General features: G+C 41.5%; 1 protein-coding gene across 1 annotated transcript; it reads left to right on the forward strand.

Moving 5' to 3' along the window:
- The first annotated feature begins 1,210 nt into the window (after window positions 1-1,210).
- si:ch211-112g6.4 lies at window positions 1,211-24,666 on the forward strand. Its single transcript, XM_039773662.1, has 6 exons — window positions 1,211-1,398; window positions 4,695-4,784; window positions 11,126-11,291; window positions 17,591-17,839; window positions 18,230-18,985; window positions 24,084-24,666. The coding sequence occupies exons 1-6, from the start codon at window positions 1,244-1,246 to the stop codon at window positions 24,129-24,131; spliced, it is 1,464 nt and encodes a 487-aa protein (XP_039629596.1). The 5' UTR covers window positions 1,211-1,243; the 3' UTR covers window positions 24,132-24,666.
- Window positions 24,667-25,456: the final 790 nt, after the last annotated feature.

Genomic DNA, 25,456 nt, shown 5'->3' on the forward strand with positions numbered 1-25,456 from the left:
AGCCGATACGGGCTGCGATTGGCCCGAGCTTTCAATTCTTGGTAGAATCTTGGTAGTAGAAAACGATCTGATTGGTTTTCGCTTCCAAGATTTACCTCAACTCATGGCTGCTTGGGGGCGCTATGCAATGACTGGCTCTGCCACCTCACAGCTCAAGAGACTGTTCTCCCCATGTCTTTCTGGGTTTTTTCCAAGTATTCTGGTTTTCCTCACTTAAAACAGAGATGTTAGTTTAAATTGGTACTGTGTGGATGTGTGTGTGTACAGTCATATGAAAAGTCTGGGAGCCCCTCTTAATTCTTTGTACTCCTGTATTTTTCTTGGCCTGCCAGACCTGCTGGGTTTAACGGCAACTGTGCCTGTGGCCTTCCATTTCCTGATTCCATTCCTTACAGTTGAAACTGACATTTTAAACCTCTGAGATCACTTTTTGTAACCTTCCCCTAAACCATGATACTGAACAATCTTTGCTTAATGAGCTAATCCAACCACTTTGGATTCAAATCAGCAAAATTACAAGGGGACCCAAATTTTAGCACAGCCAGTTTTTCACATTTGATTTAATTTCATACAACTAAATACCGCTTCACTAAAAATCTTTGTTCGGAAAACACCCCAGGACTCAGGAAATGAAAGACATCCCAGGACTCAGGAAATGAAAGACATATCACTGTTATCTTTTTTGTTGAAAGTAAATTATTATGCAGGCTGAGAGGGGCTCCCAAACTTTTTCATAAGATTGTATTAGTTGGCTCTGAAATGGACTGGCAACTCACCCAGGGTGTGTTCCTACTTTGAGTTTGAAGCTGGGGACTTAGGCTGCAGCTCACCATGACTATGAAACAGGTAAAGAACTGTAGGTGAATAAATGGAGGAGTCTCCTGGGCTAGAATGGTGCCTTTTATGATGACCTCAGACTGGAGTGAATCTAGCTCAATATGGCACAATGAAGAAATCAAGGATTATTTCAGCTAGGAAAATTAAAGGGAGTGAGCAAGAAAAAGTAAAAGACATAACTAGCACAGAGGAAAGACAAAAAATATCAAGAGTTTCCGGTGAAAGAAATCTTCAGGTGTTGTCTGGCTTGTGCCTGCAGACATCACATCCTGTGGTTCGCATGACGAGGGGTTTATGTCAGTGAAACAATGAGTCCATTTAAAGAAAAGGCTGTAAGCAAATGAGCAGCTGTATTTGCGTGTGCTCTGCTGCTGTTACCTTAGCCTCTAGTTCTGTCTCACAGAAGATGGAGCGATCAGAGCCTTTCGGGGACACTGAAAATGCATCTGCCAACAACACACTGAAGGAACTGGCACTCAAATGGTTCATGGAGACCCAGGCTCCCCTAATCCTGCACAATGGCAGTTTACCAGAGTGGTTCCATGGCTCCATTTCTAGAAAGTAAGCATCTTCTTATTTTACTTCCTCTTTTCTGCTGCCGAGGTGCAGTGCCTCTCTTCTATGTAGTGTGATATCTGGAATGGCGTCTTGGGTTTTATCAAGGCTTCATTTGGATTCTAGTTGTGTCTTACTACAATGGTGGCTCTAACTAGAGATCATTTTGAATCTTTGTCACTCAGCGCAGTTTGGTGTCTATTGGCTACTTTGTGGAATGGAGTAACATTCTTAGGATGTTGAGAGATTTGGCAATGTTTGTATGAGTTGGGTCTCCTTGAGTGGAGTTCAATTGCCTTGAGCCCACATAAACCTCGGTGAAAGAATCTATGCAATGTCAAGTGAATTAGGCCGCTTTTATTTACTTCATTACTCACAGTAGCCAAGTGTAAATGTCAGAACTGTTAAACTTACAGTAAATTTCATACTCTATATTTGCTGGATTTGGGCTCTCTGCGTCCTTCTGTTGGAATTACTGGCTTCAGAAAGTACATGAATGCACTGTGAAGCTGCTTACTCCAGTTCAGTGTTCCAGTGGTCCAGTGTTGGCACTGCGCACGTAGGTAGAAAACGTGAATTAGGTCCCAGTGCACTGCAAGTCAGACTTACCCTTATACCCATGCTTACTCATAACAGGACAGTTTGGAGTCAAACGACCTAAACTGTGCATCTGTGTGGAGCTGGAGAAGAAAAAGAAACAGACCAGCCAGAGAGAAAGCTCATACAGATACAGGTAGAACATACACTTTAACAGTGGCACTGTCAGCATTTACACCCTGTCTCCTGAAGTTGTGAGGCAGTAGAGCTAACTCCTATACCTCCATGTTTTCCAAAATGAATAAATTAGCATTACAAAGTGACATTCTGTTATCGGTTAAGTTATGTCATGCCAGGCATTCTTCTAACCCAGGGGTCTCCAACCTTTTTCCCCCTGAGAGCTACCTTTACAAAATGAAAATGGCTGAGAGCTACTCTTGTTTTCTAACGTTTATTCTCATAGCTTATTTTAACCCAAACAAACTGAATTAGCTTGTTCTGCCTGAACATTTACAAAGTGTTGGTGTCCATAACTAACATTTTACATTAAAACGTCACAAAAAATATTTAGTTCACCTACAAGTGCATGTTGTATGTTTGCATGCATTTTCTAGCGTATCTCACACTATTGAATTAAAACATGAATGCTGTCAAAACAAAACAATGCAATTCCAAATACACAGATATGACTTATTCATTTGTCATTTTGTCACATGTCACTGTTTCACTTTATTCACAGGTCCAGTTGCATGTGTGATGTGTTTTTTAGTTAGTCAGATGACTGGCACTGCATGGAGTCAACAAGAGAGGCCGGTGTCTGGTGGAGTGGAGCCACTGAGGTTCACTCTTATGGAGTCATTTAAATGTTCATCTGTCAGTCTTGTTCTGAACTTTGAGTTCATGACATTCATGTAAAATCAGGCAGACTCACAGAAGTATGGAGACCCAAACAAAGCAGACATTTTCAGAGCTGCTTGGTGAAGATTCTTATAGTTATCTGGCTCTACTAAGCTCAAGAAATGCTGAGAATGCTGTTGAGACTTTAACTGCACATTATTTTGAAGGTTTACTGTTATATAATATATAAAATCCAATGTCTGTCTGCTGCAGTGGCCTGGCGCCCTGCCTGGGGTTTGTTTCCTGCCTTGTGCCCTGTGTTGGCTGGGATTGACTCCAGCAGACCCCCGTGACCCTGTGTTAGGATATAGCGGGTTGGACAACGGATGGATGTCTGTCTGTATGTCTGTCCAAGAACTTCTTAACGGATTTAGATTGTTTTTTTTTCCATTATTTGCTTGAATATTCCAGTTGATTTTGCGACTTCTCTTATTTCGCTATGTATCATAGTTCGCTTGCAGTACCGATTTATTTGCGCGAATCCAAGAAAAAAGCAGCAGGCCGATGGAAGGGCCTTCCTCACTCACCAGCTTCATGTTCCTTAACTTCGCTTAGCTAGCAAACGAGAGAACAATTGAATTCGCCTTTGTTTGATATTTAAAATAAAGTGTTACTTAGGTCTTGATAAGTTTGAGTTGGGATATTCTCTTAAGTGTATGCCACATTGAAAAGATAGATTGCAATTCAGATTGTGGATCGTGATTTTGTGTTAAAAGGATCGTGATATGATTATTTGGAAAGATCGCCCACCCCGAATTTGACTAATCAAGTTTTCAAATTTATGTAGGATTTATTATCCCTTTGGCAAGCTACTTGGAAAAGGGGCTGTGAGCTACCGGTTGCTCGCGAGCGACGTGTTGGAGACCCCTTCTGCTCCAGTCCTCTTATAATGAAGCGTCTTTCCTTTATCAATAAAGTTTCTTATTTTTAGAGGTTGTCCCTCAAAGGCTGTATATTTGAGTTATCTGATAGATAGTCCACTGCCAAGACATTCACCACATGTGACATACTGTAACTGTACAGGGGAGGGTGGGCATAGGTCCACCCTTACTCCAAAGATTCTGAACCTAAGAGAGGGGACTTTTCATGCATGACTCTCAGTGTGATACCCTCACGTATTCACCCCATATTCATTCACAATGGACCATTTTAGACCAGTTCTACAGGACTGGTGACTTTCACTTATAGGTCTTTCTGTTTGAATGGTGTGGAACTGGACCCGGACACAGACAGACGGACATCGTTTGTTCACCCAACACACTCATTTATTGTATGTACACTATTTACAAATCATTTGTGCACACCCATTGCCTCCAGCACCGATCCCCCAAAGTCCAGGCCTCACAGTCAAAATTGCCTTCCTTCTGGCCGCCTCCACTCCTCTCTCTAACTCCGTCCTCTTCCACCCGACTCTTGCTGATGACGGAAGGGAGGCGGCCTCCTTAAATAGCAACCCGGATGGGCTCCAGCTGCTTTCCCGGCAATCCCCCGGGGACACACCCCGGAAGCCCTCCAGGTGTCCCCAGTCTTCTTCCCCCCCGCACTTCCCGGTGTGGTGGAAGTGCTGACGTCCAGGGTTCTTCAGGCACCGGGGCGCCACCTGGTGGTGGCCATGGGCCCCTACAGGGTTGGGCTTCCATGGCCTCTGCCCATGGCCCCCAACACAACCTGGACAGTCGCCCCCTCGTGGTCTGGATGGCACAAGCCCTCCTCCAGTCTTCCTGGGCGTCCCGGCTGGCCTCCACCCCCAGCCGCATGCGACAAATGGTAACTGGTAACCTACTCAAGAGACAGAAGTGTTATAACAGGCTTTGTGCCGGAGTGGAAGCAAAAAAAGAACAATACTGCCAATGTTTTGTCTTTCACAGGCAAGCTGAAGATCAGCTGAAAGACAAGCTGCTTGGAAATTTCATCATCCGACTGAGTGATCGGACAATTGGATACATCCTGTCATATAAGTGAGTGAATATCGTGTGCAAATGAGAGTGTGGGTATTGTAAAATAAAGATAAGAAGGCAAAAAAAGTATTTGGGTCCCTGGGAAAACAACGTTTAATGTCCTGAATGTTAAAAGGAAAAGAGAAACAAAATCAACAGAAAAGGCACCACATGCTGGTCATCAACAAATTACAGTTACTTGTCTTAGGTCAGAGGGTGGCACGGAGGTGTAGTGGGTAGCGCTGCTGCCTTGCAGTTAGGAGACCTGGGTTCGCTTCCTGGGTCCTCCCTGCGTGGAGTTTGCATGTTCTCCCCGTGTCTGCATGGGTTTTCTCCCCCAGTCCAGGTGCATTGGCGATTCTAAATTGTCCCTAGTTTGTGCTTGGTGTGTGTGTGCCCTGCGGTGGGCTGGCACCCTGCCCGAGGTTTGTTTCCTGCCTTGGGATTGGCTCCAGCAGACCCCCGTGACCCTGTAGTTAGGATATAGCGGGTTGGATAATGGATGGATGGATCTCTTAGGTCAGAACCCCATCCTTGGTGCAATCAGGGTCCACAATAAAAGTCAGATTTATATAAGGAGGGGACCAGGAGGGACAGAGCTTAGGATATGAAAGCCAGACATCTCCTTCAGTGTAGGTAAGGAAATGGATATGAGGTTAGTGGTCATGCATCACCTTCATCCTTTCCTTCATCCACCATTATGCCAGTACCAGCGGCACACTCCCTACATACAGGTGCATGACAGTATAGAGTACGGATGTTTCCATGTATTTGTGGAATGTTAAGGTGGCACAATGGTTAATGTTGCCAGCTTTCAGCTCCAAATAGACGTGATACAAATCTCAAACTGGTCACAGTCTATATGGGGTTGTCTCCTGCTGTTCTGGTTTCCTCCCTCATCCCAAAGATTTAAGTGAATAGACAACTCTAAATTGGTTTGTCGAGAGTCAGTGATGATGGAACCCGACGATTGGATTAAGGGAGTTAGGATGAAGGATGTGAATGTGTCTCTGTTGGCAGTGTAGTAGACGTTTAATGTCATTCAGACCAATTCTGTCCTGTCCTCTTAGCACCACAAAGAGCTACCCTACCTAGCACAATTTAGCTAGCAGTAGTATGAACCTCGTAGCATGGATCATGCTGGAAATTTCCTTTAAAGGTTTAGTAGCCAAAATTCTTGGCATTGCTCAGGTATATTTGTAGAATGGGTTAAGAAATAAAAGCAAAGGTTTATGTGTTTTTTTAAGTGGTGACCCTGTTGTTATTGCCAGCTGTCCCTCTGTCATCTGCACTGCCTCCATATCAATGTCTCTGCTCTCTTGAATTGAAAATGTGTTCTTTTTGGGTCCGACTGGAGTCCTTGCTGGGATGTAACCATAAATGGTGTAATGTCTGACTTGTCCCTTAATTTACAGTGGAGACTTTGTAGTGCTTAATTTATGCTGACAAAGCAGGAGTTAAACAAACACCCTTTTGATTCCATTTTGTGTTGTGCTGCACTTTCACTCTCAGTCAAGCCTCACACAACAAACCCCTGCTAAAGTGCATGATACTCCTTTTTATATTTCAGTAGATAGAGACGGCACGGAGCATTGCCCCTTGTAAGTAATGTTAAGCTGTGATCATTTCATCTGCTAGTCTGGCTTCAGCCTGTTTGGATGTTTTACTTGGTCTGAGGCTGCAGGTGGCACTGGTGTGCAAACTGCAGCACATACAGGGAAAAAAAAAAAACACTGGGACCCCCGGGTCAAAATTTAGGGATTCAAAGTAATCTTACTTGTCTGTATGGTCCCAGAGAGCAACTATGAAAATTGTGTTGCAGATTGGTCAAAGGGTATAGGATTGAGTCGCCATCTCTGGTCCTGGAGGACCACCATGGCTGCAGGTTTTCATTCTAACCCTTTTTTTTAATGAGTGCCCTGTTTGTGCTGTTAATTAACGTCTTGTGAATTCATTTTAATTAAATTGCTTTTTTAAGATGTGTTCCCCTGAATTTCTTCATTGTTCCTCCGAATTGCTTCATTTCTTTCCTTAAACTGCACCCAAACAGAAATGAAATGTGAAGTGAGGGAGCCAACTGAAGACCAACTAAGTGAGGGCCTCCAACTCCAAACCAATTTCACTCCAACTAGCTGCTTAATGAGTTGCTGAGTCTTGTTGTTAATTAAACCCGTTCTTTAATTCCATGGCTTGTTGCTGCTCTTGTGGTTGATTTGTGACAGACAGGTATCAGCAACAATGAAAGGGAAGGTCTACAGGATGGTAGTGAGACCAGCTATGTTATATGGGTTGGAGACGGTGGCACTGACCAGAAAGCAGGAGACAGAGCTGGAGGTGGCAGAGTTAAAAATGCTAAGGGGTGTGACGAGGATGGATAAGATTAGAAATGAATACATTAGAGGGTCAGCTCAAGTTGGATGTTTGGGAGACAAAGTTAGAGAGAGGTGAGGTTGCATTGGTTTGGACATGTGCAGAGGAGAGATGCTGGGTATATTGGGAGAAGGATGCTAAGGATAGAGCTGCCAGGCAAGAGGAGAAGAGGAAGGCCTAAGAGAAGGTTTATGGATGTGGTGAGAGAGGACATGTAGGTGATGGGTGTAACAGAACAAGATAAAGAGGATAGAATGATATGGAAGAAGATGATCCGCTATGGCGACCCCTAACGGGAGCAGCCGAAAGAAGAAGAAGAAGAAGTTGCTGCTCTCGTGGTGCATGAGCAGACATTTCCGAAATTGTTGATTTTCTCTGTTAAAATGTTTTGGGGACCTGAGCAGATTGACATTCCTGAGACCTTCATCTTTCTTTATGTCCATATATTGTATGATAGACACCAGTTCTCTTGGCTCATTTTGTATTCCATTATTGTTTGGCTGCTAATTAAGGAAAAAGGAACAATTGAGAGGTCTGAATCTTCAAGAACAAGTCAAATAAAATGAATTCAAAAGAAGTTAATTAGCAGCAAAAATTGCAACTTATTAAGAAAAGGTTTAGAATGAAAACCTGCGGCCACAGTGGTCCTTCAAGACTGGAGTTGGTGACCCCTGATAGAGAGAACAGTTGGACAGCCAGCCAGACATTTTATTTTATTTATATCGATAGGGCCATTTTAATGGTGAGCAGACTTCTTGAATGTCAACATTAGCTTACCTAACTAATACAATCCGTTCCTCTTTTGCTAGTGACTAGTGAGAACATACAAGTTTAAGCACCTAACACATTAGAACAAAATCACCTGCACAATGAAATGATAGCGCCTGGTCTGTCTTCATTGTCAGCTGAGAACTGTTTTACCGTCTGACATTTTCATCATCTGACGAAACACAGCAATACAGATTTAAACATTAAATAAACTGAAAGCCTTCACTTGGGCTGTAAACTGCCTAAACTGAAACAGAAACACTTCAGATTTAGAATCAAATGGCTTTGAGATGACAAAGCACAAGCCACAACGTCATGGACAGCACGTGCAGACCACACACACTGCATGACCCAAACACAAGGCTCTGAATCTGTCCAGGAGGAGCACAAGCTCCCAAGAGGTGAGGTGTTAGCTGGAAAACGTGAGAATGGACAACAATTGAAAAAATTATTTTCTGCATGCCCGTTCTTTTTGTGTCAGGTTTTTGCATTTCTTTGAAACAGGGCCATAATACTGATGGCTTCTTTTGCACAAAATGGAAAGAGCACGGATGAGGCTTCTTTTGTGGCTTTTTCAAAGTCATCAGGGGGCTCTCAGCCCAGTTCTGATCAAAATGATGTCTTGTGCTCGACGCATTTCTGATATTGATGTGCTTTTTTAATTACAATAGCGAACTTTAAGAGCAGCAGTGGTGCTGGACACTTTCATGCCTCTTCAATGGTTTGTGCTGCACAGCCTTGACTCATAAAAGCTGAAACTAGAAATGCAAATATGCGATTAAAATACATTAAAAAAATTACTAATTTTAATGCCAAAAATAAGGATTTGTAGTCATCAAGTCCCATTACAAGTCTGGGAAATAGAGGTTGCATGTCTGCTCTCAGAAGCAAAGCAAAATCCCCTCAATTTATTTTTTAGCTGATGAACGGCTGTGAATAACAGATGAGCTGGTACTTTCTATTTATCACCGAATTCTTCAATCCCCCTTAGAATTACAAGCATCTTTTCACTTCTGATGCACTTGACAAAATGTATTGGAGGTCAAATTAACTGAATGCACGTATGTGTCATATACTTCATTTGCATTGTTATGGCTGGTACTGATAGAGGACAAGACAACTACACTGAAAACAAACCCAAAAAAAGTAATGACACCAAAAAATGACAAGTATTTAAAGACGTCTAAATAGTTATGGCCAACCACAGTGTCGGGGATGCCAAATGCACTCACGCAGATTTCAGGTTGGACCCTTTCTTCTCAACTACAGGACCTATGGACTCAGTCCATCAGCTGAGAAGCTTTAAACAGAAACTCTTGTGGTACTCTGCCATACTTCATCATGCTGCGGTTTTTGGGGTCACTTTAAGTCTTCAGGAGTCAACCTAAAGTTTGTGTAGCTGTGTTTACCCAAAATGACCAAAGTTCAGCAGCTCCAGCTTGTAAATGGGATTCAGCAAAAGCCTGACACATTAAAATGATTCCACAGACAAAATATCCATCCATCCATTATCCAACCCGCTATATCCTAACTACAGGGTCACGGGGGTCTGTTGGAGCCAATCCCAGCCAACACAGGGTGCAAGGCAGGAAACAAACCCTGGGCAGGGCACACACACACACCAAGCACAATTTATAATCACCAATCCACCTAACCTGCATGTCTTTGGACTGTGGGAGGAAACCGGAGTACCCGGAAGAAACCAGAGCAGACACAGGGAGGACATGCAAACTCCACGCAGGGAGGACCCGGGAAGCGAACCCAGGGCCACGTAACTCCGAGGCAGCAGCGCTACCACTGTTCCACCAGAAGAAATATCTTTACCATTAATATGCAATCCACTGAAATTCAGTGGTGAGCTGTGCCACCGTGCCGCCTGACAAAATATCTTCATTTTTAAAAACTTTACTAAAAATTCAAAGTAAGACAGTTTACACAAAGAAAGAGAAAATTGAAATAGCAAAAATTAGAAAAGTTCTTGTTTTAGAGAAGTTCTGTTCAAAGCTTATAAATCTTGATTCATTTATAATCATTGCAAAATCACGTCTAAATGTTTCTGAACCTTTTAAGAAGTGTCATTAAACTGTATGCCAATCCAATTTCTATACTACAAGTGGGTCTTTTAAGTCCCTGCTGGCACTGGGACCTGTTCTAAACATCAACCAACTCAATTATCACACTGTATCTTAATTATAGCAAGAATAAAGTATCTATCTATCTATCTATCTATCTATCTATCTATCTATCTATCTATCTATCTATCTATCTATCTATCTATCTATCTATTATATAGTGCCTTCTATCTATCTATCTATCTATCTATTCTATCTATCTATCTATCTATGACTATCTATCTATCTATCTATCTATCTGGTTCACGTCCCGTGCCTCTACTCTATACTAATCTGCATATCTATCTATCTATCTATCCACTATCTGAACTCACCCGTTGCATGGCTGCACTTGTCCCAATCTGGGATCCTGAGTTGGTTCGTCATATGGAGGGTGCGGCATTGTGCTGTATCAGCGCGTGCTCCTAACCCCTTTCCCTCTCTTTTAAGAAGTGTCAGAAAACTGTATGCCAATCCAATTTCTATGCTGAAAGTTGGTCTTTTAAGTCCCTGTGCACTGGGAGCTCTTCTAAACATCAATTATCACATTGTATTTTAATTATAGCAAGAAAGTTCTATCTCATATTAACTTACAGACTATACCATTGTCTATGACTATGAAAGAAATTCATATGCTATTCAGATTAAGCAGACACTAACCCAAAGCTTTAATTTTCCAAGTCTGGCTCTTACAGTTTGCATTTTGTAAATACATGTAGTTATACTCTTATGTTTGGCCTCATATATTTCATTCCCTGAACTCTCCAGAGAAAATGCGAGACACAGAATTCCTGTGCTGAGATGCATAGCATACCAACACCTTTTCTGCAGCTGCCTTCCTTCAAATGACTTACCTGTAGGTGGCAGTACTGAGGAGCCAATGCATGAAGGAGCTGCTTGTAAGTGGCCAGTTGTCTTTGATGGTGACCCGTGAGTCCAATTTGAAAGGCCAGCGTTCAGAGTGTGATGCCATGATCTATGGTGCAGAGACAGACAGCTCCATGCCAGCTGCCTGTATGTCTTCTTACTGTTATGCATTCCCCTTCCTTTCCGCAAAATAAAGGTTGGTAGATTAGGTTTTAAACTCTGACTGCAGGTCTTTGCTTATTACAGGGGTAAAGACCGCTGCCGCCACTTTGTCATCAACCAGAACAAGAGTGGACATTTCATCGTGTCTGGAGACACTGAGACACATGAGACCCTACCTGCCTTGCTCGAATTCTACAGGACAACAGCAATTGAGCCATTTGGAGAGTATCTCACAATGCCCTGCAGTCAGGTACTGTATGAAAAAGAAGCGAAAGTAAATAAAAGATCAAGCAAGTACCGAGAGCAAATGAGAAAGGCGACACATTGTGACGTGGAAGCATTTTATGATAGACTTTAACTTGATATTCAGTATTATTCATTACATACATAACAGCAGTAGTCTTCCTCAGAAAAGAGTAAGAAAACAGCACATACAGTAGAAATAGACTAGGAGAAACTTTCTGTGTGGCATATTGTAATGATGATGCATTGTAGTGTCTTTCTCATTGCTCTATTTCCTTTGTTACTGTCTCCATTAGGACTGTTCTTTAGCACTACCTCCCTGGGTGCCAAATTGTCAGGCATAAATTTGCTTTGGTCTTATACATATTGGCACGGAGACCAATTAAGCATCCATTTGTCACAGTTTTAATGAAGTATTGTATTTGTAAATCTTCATAAGCACTCTGAGCCTGTCTACAGGGAGCAATGCTATTAAAGAATAAACTGAACTGAATTTCTTCCATGCAAAGCAGGATATCCACAAAACTGGGGGAAATATGTAGGCCTTGGTTGCATTATCACCAGATGTTTCCTTCCTTTCTTGTGCCCCCCACTACTAAATCCCACCCAGTAAGCAAAGAGTTTAGTCTTTATTTGTGACATACCACCTTCCACTTACCAGCTTGAGCCCAGAGGGTGAAGCAAAAAATGACTACTATGCGGCCAAGAGTACAGTTGTGGCCCACATTATTGGCACCCTTGCATAACTGGAAATATGACAACTGTATATCATAATGATATGACGATAGTGTGTTCAAAGGCATACAACAACATATGATGTCTGTGAATTTCTGAGAAAAAAAGATCTGATTATTGGCACCTTTGCTGATATTTCATTGCACAACCCTTGGCAGTGTAGACAGCCTCCAAACTTTCACTCTTCAGCTGTGATTTGTTCCAACTCATTTGTGTTTCCGGGATTCCTTTCACCAATGGCGGTTTTCAGCTCTTTCCAAAGGTTCTCGATTCGACTAAGATCAGGACTCATTGTTGGCCAGTTTAAAACAGTTTATATTTGCATTTTCATTCATTCTTTTGTGCTTTTGGGTATATGTCTTGGCTCATTGTCCTGCTGGAGATCTCATGATCTTCGACCCAGACATTGCTTTTGTGGTCTATGGCCGGCTTGTCACCACGGCCAATACCCCCTGGCCGCCAGATGGAGCTCTCCCTCCAGCATGGAGGTGCCCCGGATGCCAGCAGGGAATCATGGACCATGGAGTTTTCCCTTACAAACCTGCTGGATACACCAGGGCCCAACAGAGGACGCTGCAGGGAGGAATAGAGAGTCATATGTGCCCTATAACCCGGAAGTGCGTCATAGGCAGAGCGACAGCAGAAGTGACGTACTTCCGGGATGAAGAAAAGGATTTTTTTATCTGACCTGGAAATGATAAGGATCACATGAACTGGGGATTGGAACACTTTCGGGTCAGGGACTATAAAAAGACTGTGACAGCTCCCAGACGGCGAGCTGAGCTGGGTGGAAGGGTGGCAACGCGTCTGGGAGTGGAGGATTGTGTTTATTGTGTATTTGAGAGTTGTTTATGAGTATTGTGGAGAGGAGGGTGCTTTGTGCACTGTTGTTAATAAATATAGTCTACTTTTGGACTTTTACCTGGTGTATGGAGTCTTGGACAGGGGTTCAAGGGAGCGATAGCGCCCCCTATCTGTCACACTTTCTAACACTCGCTAGTGCATTTCATTTCAAAATACTTTAGTAAGCCTCTGGCTTCATGATTCCTTTAACATGTTGAAGGTCTCCAGCAAACCAGCAACACTACATTATGAAACCTCCACCATATTTAACTGTTATTAGGGTGTTCTTTTCAAAGTCAAGTCAAGTCAAAGTCAAAGCGGACTTTATTGTCATCTCAACCATATACATGTATACAGATAGATGAAATTGCGAAGCTCAGGGTCCACAGTGTAACAACATGAAGTGCAAATAAAAAATTAAAATTCAATTAAAATTAGAATTTAAATGAAAAATTTTAAATTAAAATGAAAACACAAACAAGACAAGACAAAGAAGTAGCAGCAATATTGACGTGTAGTAAGCAATCTGAATATTGATGCAATGAATGGTATAGTTAATCTAGATACATAAATATAGTCAATAAATATGTAATATAATAAATAAATCATAGATATAGATAATACAGATATTATCAGTGTATGATAATAGTTGTTTAAGACATGTGTAGACAATGACAGGTCAGAATGTTTCACATGGCAGAGTGCAGCGTGCAAAATACTTAAAGGTCAGTATGAGATTTTCAGTTCTTTTCTACATGCACACTCGTCTTTGCAGGAAGGTGGCTTGCATGTATAAAAGTTCTGTTTTTAGAGGTGGTTGAGGTAGTATCTGATGCTGCACTATTTTCTCTTGGATGACAAAAGTGTGAAAAGTCCATGTGAGGGGTGTAAGGGGTCTTGCACAATACTGCAGGCCTTGCGGACACTGAGTTTGTAAAATATGTCCTGTAGTGAAGGGAGAGGCACCCCAATAATGTTCTCTGCTGTCTTCACTATCCTATACAGGCACTTGCGGTCGGATATGTTGTAGTTGCCATACCAGACCGTGATGCAGCTGGTCAGAACACTCTCAATGGTGTCTCTGTAGAACATGGTGAAGATGGAAGGGGGAAGACTTGCTCGCTTCAGCTGTCTTTAGAAAGTGTAGTCTCTGCTGGGCTTTCTTGATTAGTGATGAGGTGTTATGCGTCCATGTAAGATCCTCAGTTATGTGCACACCGAGGAACTTGGTACTCCTAACAACATCTAAACCATTGATGCTGAGTGGGATATAAGCAGGATGTGATTTTCTGAAGTCCACGATTATCTCTTTTGTCTTGTCGACATTGGGAGATAGATTGTTGTCTTCACACCATGAGGACAGCCATTCCACCTCATCTCTATATGCTGTTTCATCATCCCTGCTTATCAGTCTTTTCATTTTGGGCTTCATTTCTTTGCCTACAAATGTATTATTTGTCATAGTGGGGGTCTGTAGGTGACCCTATTTTCCCCTTTTCATACTCTTTATTATGTCCCAAACACTTACCACACTGTCAGATACTGTAGTGCATCAGTTCCTCTGGCTTTCCCTATTACTGTACTTCTATAACCTCAACTCCAGTAAAAGAATAGGCAGGAGAAGGAGTTACACATTTAATTATGTGTTATAGGAAATATGCCAAAATAATAAGGGAGCAAAGTGTGTTGTGTTGGTTTCAACCCAAGACTGTGTGATATTGCTAAATGTGTGGTTTCAAGTGGTACAAAAGCTTGTAGTTACATTAATGTCTTTCTGGTTAGTTCATTTCTAGTCAGCTCTCTTCAGGATGGAAAATGGCAGAAGGAGCATGCCTTTGCAAGCCAGGTATTGTCCCTCTGCAGCTCCTCACACATCTCATGGACACTTCTGTAATACTACATTTTTCTTTATGTCACTGTATCTGGACAGTACTGTTATGAGTTTTATTCACATGTGCATGTTAACTGTGGCACACACGGGCTCAGCAGTTAGAATTGCTGACCAAGCATTGGATTAGATAGCCAAAGACAACTGGAGGCTTGTATAGTCAGCTTAAACACAGGTTAGGGTATTTCTGTCCTCTATCAGCACAAACCTTCTTTCCTTCTTGGGAGAATGAGAATCGACATGTAAGCACTATGATATTTCTGTATTTTGTGGGAGAGGAATTCAGCCCTTGTTTGGAGACGGAGAAGACCAGCAAATGAAGCAAGAACCATATAAAAGGTCTGGACAGTGGCCAGACCCTTCGAGGCTGTGCCGACACACGAGGTGTTGGAAAACCTCCCAGCGTAGGGACGGAGAAAATGGCTGACTGTGTTGATCCAGATTCCCACCTGGATAAAGTCTGTCCATATGCCTCCCCGTCTGTAACTGCGTAAAACGTCAGTAAATGTAAGCTAAAAGATATTTTGTCTCATGTGATTCTTGTACCGCCGTAATCACTATGGGAGGGATATCGCCTTTTTTTAATTATTTAATAAGCCACAATATTAAAAGAACACATTTCCAAGAGAGCTAATGCCTCTGCAGGAAACAACTTCCTGGATCATTCACCAATGAAACAGGTCAGGCACAAACCCTTTTTCAAGTCCAACTTTGTTCCTGTTTAAAACAAAAAAAAAAAAACAAGAAAGAAAGGATGCAATTAAGTCATAACATTAGGCCCTCTCTGGTCAATTATTATCAATGAAACTCTGAAAGGAGAAGAGAAACTGGTTTGTCCAGCTTCCTTGCCCTTTAACAATTATACAAGTATAAAACTAATTTTACAAATACAAACATACAAAATATCTATCAACCTCTATACTAGATATTATTATTACTTTTTTACACTCCACCACAGTCTGCATTGCCAAAGAGCTTCATTTTGGTTTGATCTGTCCACAGAACATTTTCCCAGAAGTGTTGTGGTTTCTCAAAGTGGATTACTGTCTTTTTATGTCTGTCGTTGAGCAGTGGGGTTCTCCATGGCCTTTTTTTTCATCATGTCCTTCTTTGTCCACCACTCCAGATTGCTCAGCTCTTTAGCTATTTTATGTGGTATTCTACTTACCACGCTTATTTTAACTTCGCCTGTTTGTTGCCTGGTACAGATCTTGTAATCGATATTTAACCCACTTGCTACTGTCCGAATGACTTGAAATTTTGCACACTTGCTCACTTCCGATGACAATACATGAATCAATAATCAGTTTCACTAATTGATCAATTAATCCATGTTAATTAAGAAATGAAATTTTCATATGAAGAAGAGTTAAAGATTTTACCAATAGATGGCGCTAGTAACAGATAGAAATATTAAAGGAAGTGTTAAAAAATTGATAAGTTTAGCTCTTGGAATTCTAAGCAGACATTCATTTGAAGATCTAAGGTTACAATTTGGAGTGTAAGACATTCTGAAATATAAGATGGAGCGAGATTATTTAAGGCTTTGTAAACTATAAGCAGGATTTTAAAGTCAATTCTAAAAAAAGTGTGTAAAAAGTGAAAGGGTCTGAATACCTTCTGAATCCACTGTAGATGGTGCTAAACTTACTTCTTGTACTCACCTTATCATGTCCCTAATCTAAGAAAGTTCTAACACTTCTTTTCTTAGGGTGCCCATACTACACATTCCAGTATTGCAGTCTAAAATACGCTATTACTCTACATTGTTTGCCCGCTGCTTGATTTTACAGCCACTGCTGCCTCCATGCATGTGTTATAAAAGACACAACTGCCTGTACAGGAACGCTTACTGTATTCTGATTGTGTGCATCATTGGACTGCACAAAAGGAGGAGAACCGGTGACAAAGAGTTCCAAAGCCTATTTTACATTTGTCTGTGACAGGTTGCTCTGTTATAATACTTAGTTTGATCCAGTTATCCAAATCTGATTTATAAAATCAATCTGAAAGTTAACAGGGAGGTTGTGTCGAAATCTTGTTTCTTCTGTAAAGCGCACCATGATTCGGGTAGGAGCGGATGGGACTTAGGTGCTTACCATTTTTTTTATTTCCTAAACAATTTTCAACTTCATTTTTTATTCGAATCCCTAACGGCCAATGGTTTCATCGACATTCGTGCCTCAAGGGAGTCCATTCCCATTCCTTTTCAAGCTGTCTCACTGTTGCTAATGGTGTTTTCTTGGGTTTTTAATTGTCAGCATTGATGGGTGGGACATACATGGCACAAGGGAATTACATAATCCTGAGATGAATTGTCACCAAAATTTTCTTCCTCTTTTGGTACCCCTTCTAAGCCTATTCCCTGTAAATGTGAAACACAAGGTTCATTTAAGAGAGATAGTAGGTTGGGAGCATGTGCTGATAGCACATTGCCGCACCCACCACACGACATGCCACCTGGATTGGGACCTGAGTGCAGCAGATGACACCTCAGCACCACGCTAGAACAGTGTGAGGTTTTTTTTACGGTGGCTGGAGTGCCAATCCTGCCACTAATCCCCAGGTTTTCCCTGTAAGCTGGAGGACCTGATTGCAGGGTTAGACGCAACTTAACATCATGCCCAGGACAAATCAATTGCAGGTTAAGGGCCTTGCTTAAGGGCCCAATGGAGCTGACTCACTTTTGGTGTTTATGGGATTCAAACCTGCAACCTTCTGATTGCCAGCGCAGATCCCTGGCATCAGAGCCACCACACTTCATTTAAGGCAGCAACAAAAAATATATGCAAAATTATAACTGCTTTGTGTCATCATCTTCTTTTTGTCTTTGTCAACAGTCCTCTGACAGCCAGATCTATGATGAAATTAACCATCGAGAGAATAAAAAAGCCATTGTCAGCGTAAAAGCAGCAAGAGACATGTGGAAAGAGAAATCTGACATAGCACCTATTGGAAAAGTAGAAAGGGAAATTTCAGATAAGAAGAGTGCTGATATGAGGCCTCCAGCCTTGCCCCCAAAGTACGGTAGAGTACCTCAGAATCTGACATCAGGATCTTCACAGGAAGCTATAGAGCCAACATCTCAGGTAAGACTTGGGTTACACCTCTCTATACTGTGTAACACTGAGAATCTGAATTTAAAGATATACAGCAGGGGACTCTGTTTGATATGAAAAACATTTTTGAGAACCCTGTGACAAAGCTGGGAAACAGCGGATTCAATAAACACAACACACTCTGGAAGAAAAGTGCAAATATTTCAGTGAAGGTTTAGTTCACATGATTTGTTAAAATGATATTTATTATTCATTCAAACACTGTTAAGTTTAAATTGGGCATATTAGATTTGAAAACAACACATAAGTTATTAAAAGCCAACTGGCAGCCTCTCAACATGTGTGACCTACTGGCCCAAAAGAAGTCATTGATCCAGAAATCTCATCACTCCTACTGACTTGTGCATCATTTTTCTACAGGACCATGGAAAAGAAGCAGTTCCTTCTCAGAGCAAGCATGAATCACCTTTAAAAACCCTCCATGGACAATCATCTTTTGAAAGAAGAGCACTACCCCAACCTACTCCAGCCACTCAAATGGAGCCATCTTATCAGACTATTACCCGTCCACAGCCCCAAATAAATACAAGAGGTGGCAATAAAGAGTATACAGAAGAGAAGCCATGCGAGTCTCCATTGAAGAGTGTCACCTACTCTATGACTAACATGAGCACCAGAGGCGTTGGTACAATCTATTCTGAACTGAACTTGACGGAGCGTCGAAGCCAGTCTCTGACACTAAAGGATGACAATCTGACTGAGTCACCAAACTTCAAGCTCAACACACCTCCAGGTACATCCCTAAAAGAAGTCACAAAGATGCCACCAGAAGAAGCAGCTCCTTTGAATTTATATTCAGACCTGAAGCACACACCTCACTCATCCCTCGACTATGATGTCAATCGAGAGGTGCCTCCAGCTTGGCAAGATCATGAGGAGAACTGCTATGAGCATGTACCTGCAAGAGCCCAATGGCCCCAGAAGAAATGTCACTGGGAGGTCCCAAGACCACAGATGCCACAACCTCAGCTGGATAATACATATGATCAAGTTCCAGTACAGGTCCAGCCAAAGAGGATCTTCGGTGAAAATACCTATGAATTGATCAACGACTCATCAGTCAACAAGCACCCAAATGGGGCTTCTACAAACATGGAACACCCTGGAGTGCAGAAGGTAAGTTCTTGGCATAAGCTACTAAAAAACGAAAATGAGTTACTTGTCACAAAGAGTGTTTATAAAGCCTATAAGTTGATAGGTTCGAGCACAATTCTGGACGTGACTTTGCATCACTTAATCTCAAACCTTATGATGCTGCACTACTCCTCCACTTTGCTTTATTGCCATATATACTGATGGAAAAAGTAAAAGCAATATTTTCTGGAATGAGGACGTTATGGTTACAACTTGATGTACTTTCACCAACAGTTGTCAATTTGCTTTAGCTCTCTAACCAACAATACAGATTGGGCAGCGAGGCATTGCTTTCAATTAGAACAAAAATAACAGCATTTTAGGACCAACCACAAGCAAGAAAATGAAGTGACTTCAGTCAACCATCAAACAGATATACAGTTAACAAAAGAGTTGGAGCTCTGTCCTCTTCAAATGCCTGTCAATATGTGACGCCACCTTCTGGGAGCGACTCAGGCCGCTGTGAGCCCTGCCTTTGCTGCTTTTTGATGCTACTGGAAAAGGAGAAGCTACTGTTAGCACCAGTGCCCCCTCTTGCCCCAAGATGCAACTGCTTACCTCTTCAGAGCTGAAGAGGTGGTCCTCAGGAGCACATGTGTAACATCAGTTTATTTTGGTATCGCAGTCTTCACTGACTGTAGGCACAAAGCGCTGTGACAAGTTCTCAGGTAAAATGCAAATGCAAATTTTACTAGTCACACAAAGAATACACCAAGACACAAAGTAGCTTGAAGCAGATTAACATAAATGAAGCCCAGCACTACGGTCAGTTGATATTGAGGGGGATGAAAACAAAAAATCCAGTCAGCAGGATCCTTGGAGGAAATAATCTATGGGGGGGTCCACAGTCAAATATAAATAAGAACATTAAAGACAAAGTCAGACACAGTCACTTGAGACCATAGCCAGCTAGCCACCTTCCCCATCCTGGTCATTCCATAGCAGAGTTACTGCTGGGCCATCTTATCTGATAGCAGAATCTTCTCATCCGATGATGTCAATGCTCCCAGTTATCAGAGACAACTTTTCCGTGGACAAGAGAGTAGCTGGGCAGTAGAGCGATGTCACCAAGTGCCACATCAGGATACCAAGAAGCAAAATAAAATATAGAAAGTAAAATGGAATATTACTTATACAAATGATGAACAGACACAGATGGAATATGCACCGCTGATTAGCAGCTCTAGTCAGGGTATTCTAGACTAAAGTCGTGAGTCTATAGCCTGAATTTAAAATCTGAGACTGAAGAGACCTCTCTTATCTATTTTTCTGCAACTTTAGGCTTTGTAACTAAATGCTTGACACCCACTATTATCATATTACTCCTTTGAATCTTTAGAAGGCCAGAATCTTGAGATCTTAATGTGCTATCTTGTTTGTAAGTAGTGATAAGTTTAGACAAGTCAGCAGGACCTTGGCCATTTAAGGTTTTATACACAGGACAAAGAATTTTGTAATTGTATTCCATAATGCCTCGCATGTCACCAGAAGCAAGGTAACAAGACATTTCATGTGCCACCCGTCATGGCTGCGGAAATCCCAAAAGCACAAGTCCTAAAACACCCAAAAGATTTCCCACTAGAGGGGAGAAAACACTGTTAAAACCCCAACTAGCCGCCAAAAGGGCTGTGAAAGATCCTTATAAAACAACAGAGTTTATTTTAACAAAAGGCTGTGCAAGCACAAAGCTCCAAAGCACATAAAGGAATTGCCTGAAAAGACAAGGTAATTCACAGTAAACAAAGTCCCAATACAGAATCCAAAATCACAGTCAAAAAAACAGAGCAGAGGTTCAAAAAAAGCATAACAAGGCACAGATAACTCCCTAGTGCACTTGTAATGAACTGTGTAAGGAACTATGGCAGGCTATCCCATTAAAAAAAGGTGGCGGGTCATTCCTGGCAGAGATTGGCAGGTGGCTCCACCCTTTGGGGAACCACCCACAAAACACATGGGACATAATCTGTGCTACTTCCAATTACAAATAAACACAAAGAAAAATATACATAATAAATAAAAGAAACATTAATACAAATAAAAAAATTAGACAAAACAGACCTGAAATGAGATTATGAACCCCAGTCAGGGGAGAAACATGACATCAGAGTTTCAAAACAGAATATCGAGGAAGCCACTCCAACTGCTAACAAGGCTTCAGTGGTCTGTTACAACAAATGGCTGCCAAAGATGGTTGTTCTCAAGCGACTACACAAGAACAAAGCTGACCCATCAGACCTGCTTGGCTATATTGCTGCCAGAGATGGAGGCAGACATATTGCCCACTGTAATGACAATAAAGTGAGGGACAAGGTCCGTGCTGCTGGCTGTAGAGCAAGCTGACCTTTCAGAGGGCTTCAGCTCTCACCTCCTAGACATGTGACCATACAACAGGACAATGGTCTTAACTGACCTGAAAAATGAACACTGGAAAGCCCTGAATTACAACATCCAGGGAGTTGAGACTTTGGCTGCCAATGGTCAACAGCTCTGTTAGGGTCCTCAGAAACATAATAGCATCCCCCCCTGCAGATATAGAGACACATTCGGTCTTTGTGCAAAAGATATAAAACACTAAAGGCCAGAAGATGCTAAAGGACTGAAACATGACTGTTATTAACACTCAGTTGATCTTGTTTTCCTATTGTTTTTGCTGTTACATTGTTATATTTTTCTATTATTGTCATTTCACAAATGAAGCTTAAAAGCTCAGTCCTACAAATGTTGTGTTTGTTTCTTCCATTAATTTGCAATCAGTGCATTGGATTTTTTTTTCCTAGTTTGTTCTCAAAGTGACCACACAAGAGCTGACCACACAAGGCCGACCCATCAGACTGGTCCATTCAAGCGATTGTTTCAGATCTGAAGCTCATCCTGTTGCCGAACCTGGGGGTCTGCTGTAGTGATAGGACGGTGGGGGACAGGCTGTGGGCTGTAGAACAAGGTGACCTTTCAAAAGCCTGCTGCTCACACCTCTTTGGCATTTGACCCTTCAACACGACAATGCAACAAAAGCAAAAAGAGAAATAAGTAAAAAGGGGTCAGAAGTGAGAACAGAATAAGCAATAGATGATGTAGTGATATCGGGGTGGAGTTTTGTAATCAGATTATTAACACCGGACAATGATGTTAATCATAAGAGATAATATTTACTGTCAAGTGGCCACACTGGTTAACATCTGTTTTTAATTTGTAAATTGGGATAACAAGATGCAACAAAATACCACATCCTGCACAAAGAGGTAAAGAAATTCTCAATTGTGAATTGCAAATGGTGTGGTTGGCTAGATGGATAAATAAGAGATACACGTGACATCTAACCGGTTTGTGAGGTTTGCTAGAACCATTCATTGAGCTGTCTTGCTTCACACTGGAACATTAGAAGAAATTTCACAAGAACAGCCAACAAAGCTCACCAGGCATGTCCACCTAATTTCTCTAAAATAACATCAAGTCGAGATCTGAAGGTCCCTAAAGTTCTGTTCTCCACCACACTACTTAGTAATGTGGGATGAAAAACATTCTAATGTTTGTGTGAAGTTTTCCCTTAACAATGTCCCCCTGTTCTTGTTGAGCTAATTTTCAAATAACAGCCTGGGTCCACTGTACTAATTCCTTTCATAATTTTAAAACAATTCATCAAGTCACCTCCTAATCTCCATTTTCTTGTACTGATACACTTCAGCTCCTTCAGTCTCTTCTCATAGCTCCTACATCTCAGCCAAGTCATTCTTCTCCAGACTTTTCCTAGTTCCGCTGTATCTATATTCTCACCACTTTTCAGCTTCTCTGGCCCAATTGCTCTCTGCCATCTCCAGCCCTGTCAGCTCACCAGCGGATTGCATATTAATGGTAAAGATATTTCTTCTGTTGGCGCAGTGAGTAGTGCTGTTGCCTCGCAGTAAGGAGACCTGGGTTCGCTTCCCAGGTCCTCCCTTGGTGGAGTTTGCATGTTCTCCCCGTGTCTGTGTTGGTTTCCTCCAGGTGCTCCGGTTTCCTCTCACAGTCCAAAGACATGCAGGTTAGGCAAACCTAAATTGTGCTTGGTGTGTGTTTGGTGTGTGGGTGTGTGTGCACCCTGCGGTGGGCTGGCACCCTGCCTGGGGATCATTCCTGCCTTGAACCCTGTGTTGGATGGGATTGGCTCCAGCAGACCCCCGTGATCCTGCATTAGGATATAGCGGGTTGGAGAAAGGATGGATAGATATTTCTTCCATCTTTTATTTGTTGATTAAAATTCCAGGTTTGATTACCTGGATATACAATTTAATGAGATTGTTATTTTCATGGATATTGTTACATATGCATTATTTTCACTTTTACTTTAAAACTTCAGTAAAAACAATATTTGGAATTAACTTTTCTTCAAGATCGCATTGAATTTTGATTCTGTGTTTGGACTTACACGTTGACAACGCAACGTGCAAATGCCCGTGAGTGACTATCGTTTCGTTCTCTCTCATAAATAAACCGACTTTTTTGATTATTTGTCCCTGTGATTTGTTAATTGTCATAACAAAAGCTATTGTATCACGCCAGCGTTTTTGAACGTCTTTATGAAGTTCTACTTTGTCTTTTACTCTTTGTCTTTTATTTCTGAGCCTGATTAGACCTGCGAGGTTTTCAGTTCCAGTTGGTCCAGGCTGATTATTACTTTCCTTATTTTCTGAATTTGCACATAGATTATTATTGTTCTTTTTTGCACTCTTTTCTCTTCAACGTATTTGGGTCTCTTTTCAATGCGCCGCTCTTTCTTCTTCGCTTTGTCATTGACGTGTCATCTAGAACGTATAAAATTATTGTCCTGATAAAATTTATAAGAGCTGAGAGCACATGAAGTGTGTCTGCCAAAAGCATTCCCACGACTGAAAGGTTAGATGACCGGGACTTGCTCCCAAAAGGTTTGTAAGTATGACGTGACTTGAAAGAATCTCATGTTAAAGGTCTCCATCTTGTGGGACTTCGTTCCAAAAAGTCTCTTCAGAAAGTCACGTCTCATCCCAAGGTTTTTTTTTTTATTATAATAGAGAGATATAGCTGGCTCTGTTATATGTAATGTTGCATCTTATTTTTTGTTTTCTAGAAAGATAAACTGAGAAGATTCTTTCCTGACCGCAAGAACAAGTCATAGAGACCTGAGGAGGAAGCAAAGCAAGCTGTGGATAGGAGAATGGCAGCAGCCTGTGGTTCAAGTCCAGCCTGAGAGCCGCAGTGCTTTGCTGCAGTCATTATTTATATTACTATACTTTGAATGCATTTTTATTAATGATCTGCATACGTAGCATATGTACGTTAACAGGCACACTCACACCACTGATTTTTACAATTTGCTGTGACTGTGCTCTGTTAAAGTTTTATTAAAATTCAATGTATACTGTAGGAGTGTATTAATAATCTGGTAGGAAAAGCATATTTATGACAGAGTAGTGCTTATGACAAAAAAGTAAAAAGCAAACTGCTTTCAACTCTAAATATAATGTGTGCCAACTTTTTGAGTAAGTGCTGAACAGGTAGAGGACTAAGAGGGGGTTTGTGCTGCTGAATCTAAGGTGAATGTTGTCTGCCACCGCCATGTGACGCATACTGCATGATTTCTGACTTTTGTATCGGCTGTGAAAGCTCTTCTTAAATATTTACCATGACACGGCAGTTTGAAATTAAAAATGACGGGCATAGCAATAGGCCATTCCATCTCTTTTATACCTGCTACCTTTGCTAAGAACAGACTGCTTGATTCAAATCATCAGACTTCAAGAGGGGCTCTACTTACCATTGTCTACACGTTACTTACCGACATGCAGAGGTGGGTAGAGTAGCCAAAATTTGTACTCAAGTAAGAGTAGCCTTACTGCAAAATAATATTACTCAAGTAGAAGTCAAAAGTAGTCCACCAAAAACTTACCCAAGTAAGAGTAAAAAAGTACTTGTTGAAAAGACTACTCAAGTACTGAGTAACTGTTTGAACATAATAAATGATTTACTTTTCAGAAATGTTGTAGTAAGACAGACAAAAATATAAAATAATGTGCAAATTCTGCTATTTCCAAATAATAAAATAAAAAAATAATTAAAAATGAATCACGTCTTTACAAAATAAAGATGCACAAATAACACAAAGTTCCAAATCTCAGTTTTTCACAACAAAGCTTTTGAAGCCGATACCTACAGTAGGTAACATGTACTGTATGTTTGAGCAGTGCAAAGTACTTACCGTGACGAGATATCCTGTACACTGACAGTATAATACTGCATATGCACCTTCTGGTGTAGTGGCTCGGCGGCTTCAAGAGAAATAAAAAAAAGGCCAGTTTCAAATCCATAAAGCCGTGTCACTCTCCGTGGGTGCAATTGCACGACCGTGGGGAGTTAATGAGGTAGTTGGAGCGAGTCCGATCGGTCCGATCATTCTTAATTGTTTTATTGGCTTCCTGCAGCATGTGATTAAGGCCCACAGAG

Source organism: Polypterus senegalus, chromosome 12 (genome assembly GCF_016835505.1).
Source record: "Polypterus senegalus isolate Bchr_013 chromosome 12, ASM1683550v1, whole genome shotgun sequence".
NCBI classification, from domain to species: Eukaryota; Metazoa; Chordata; class Cladistia; order Polypteriformes; family Polypteridae; genus Polypterus; species Polypterus senegalus.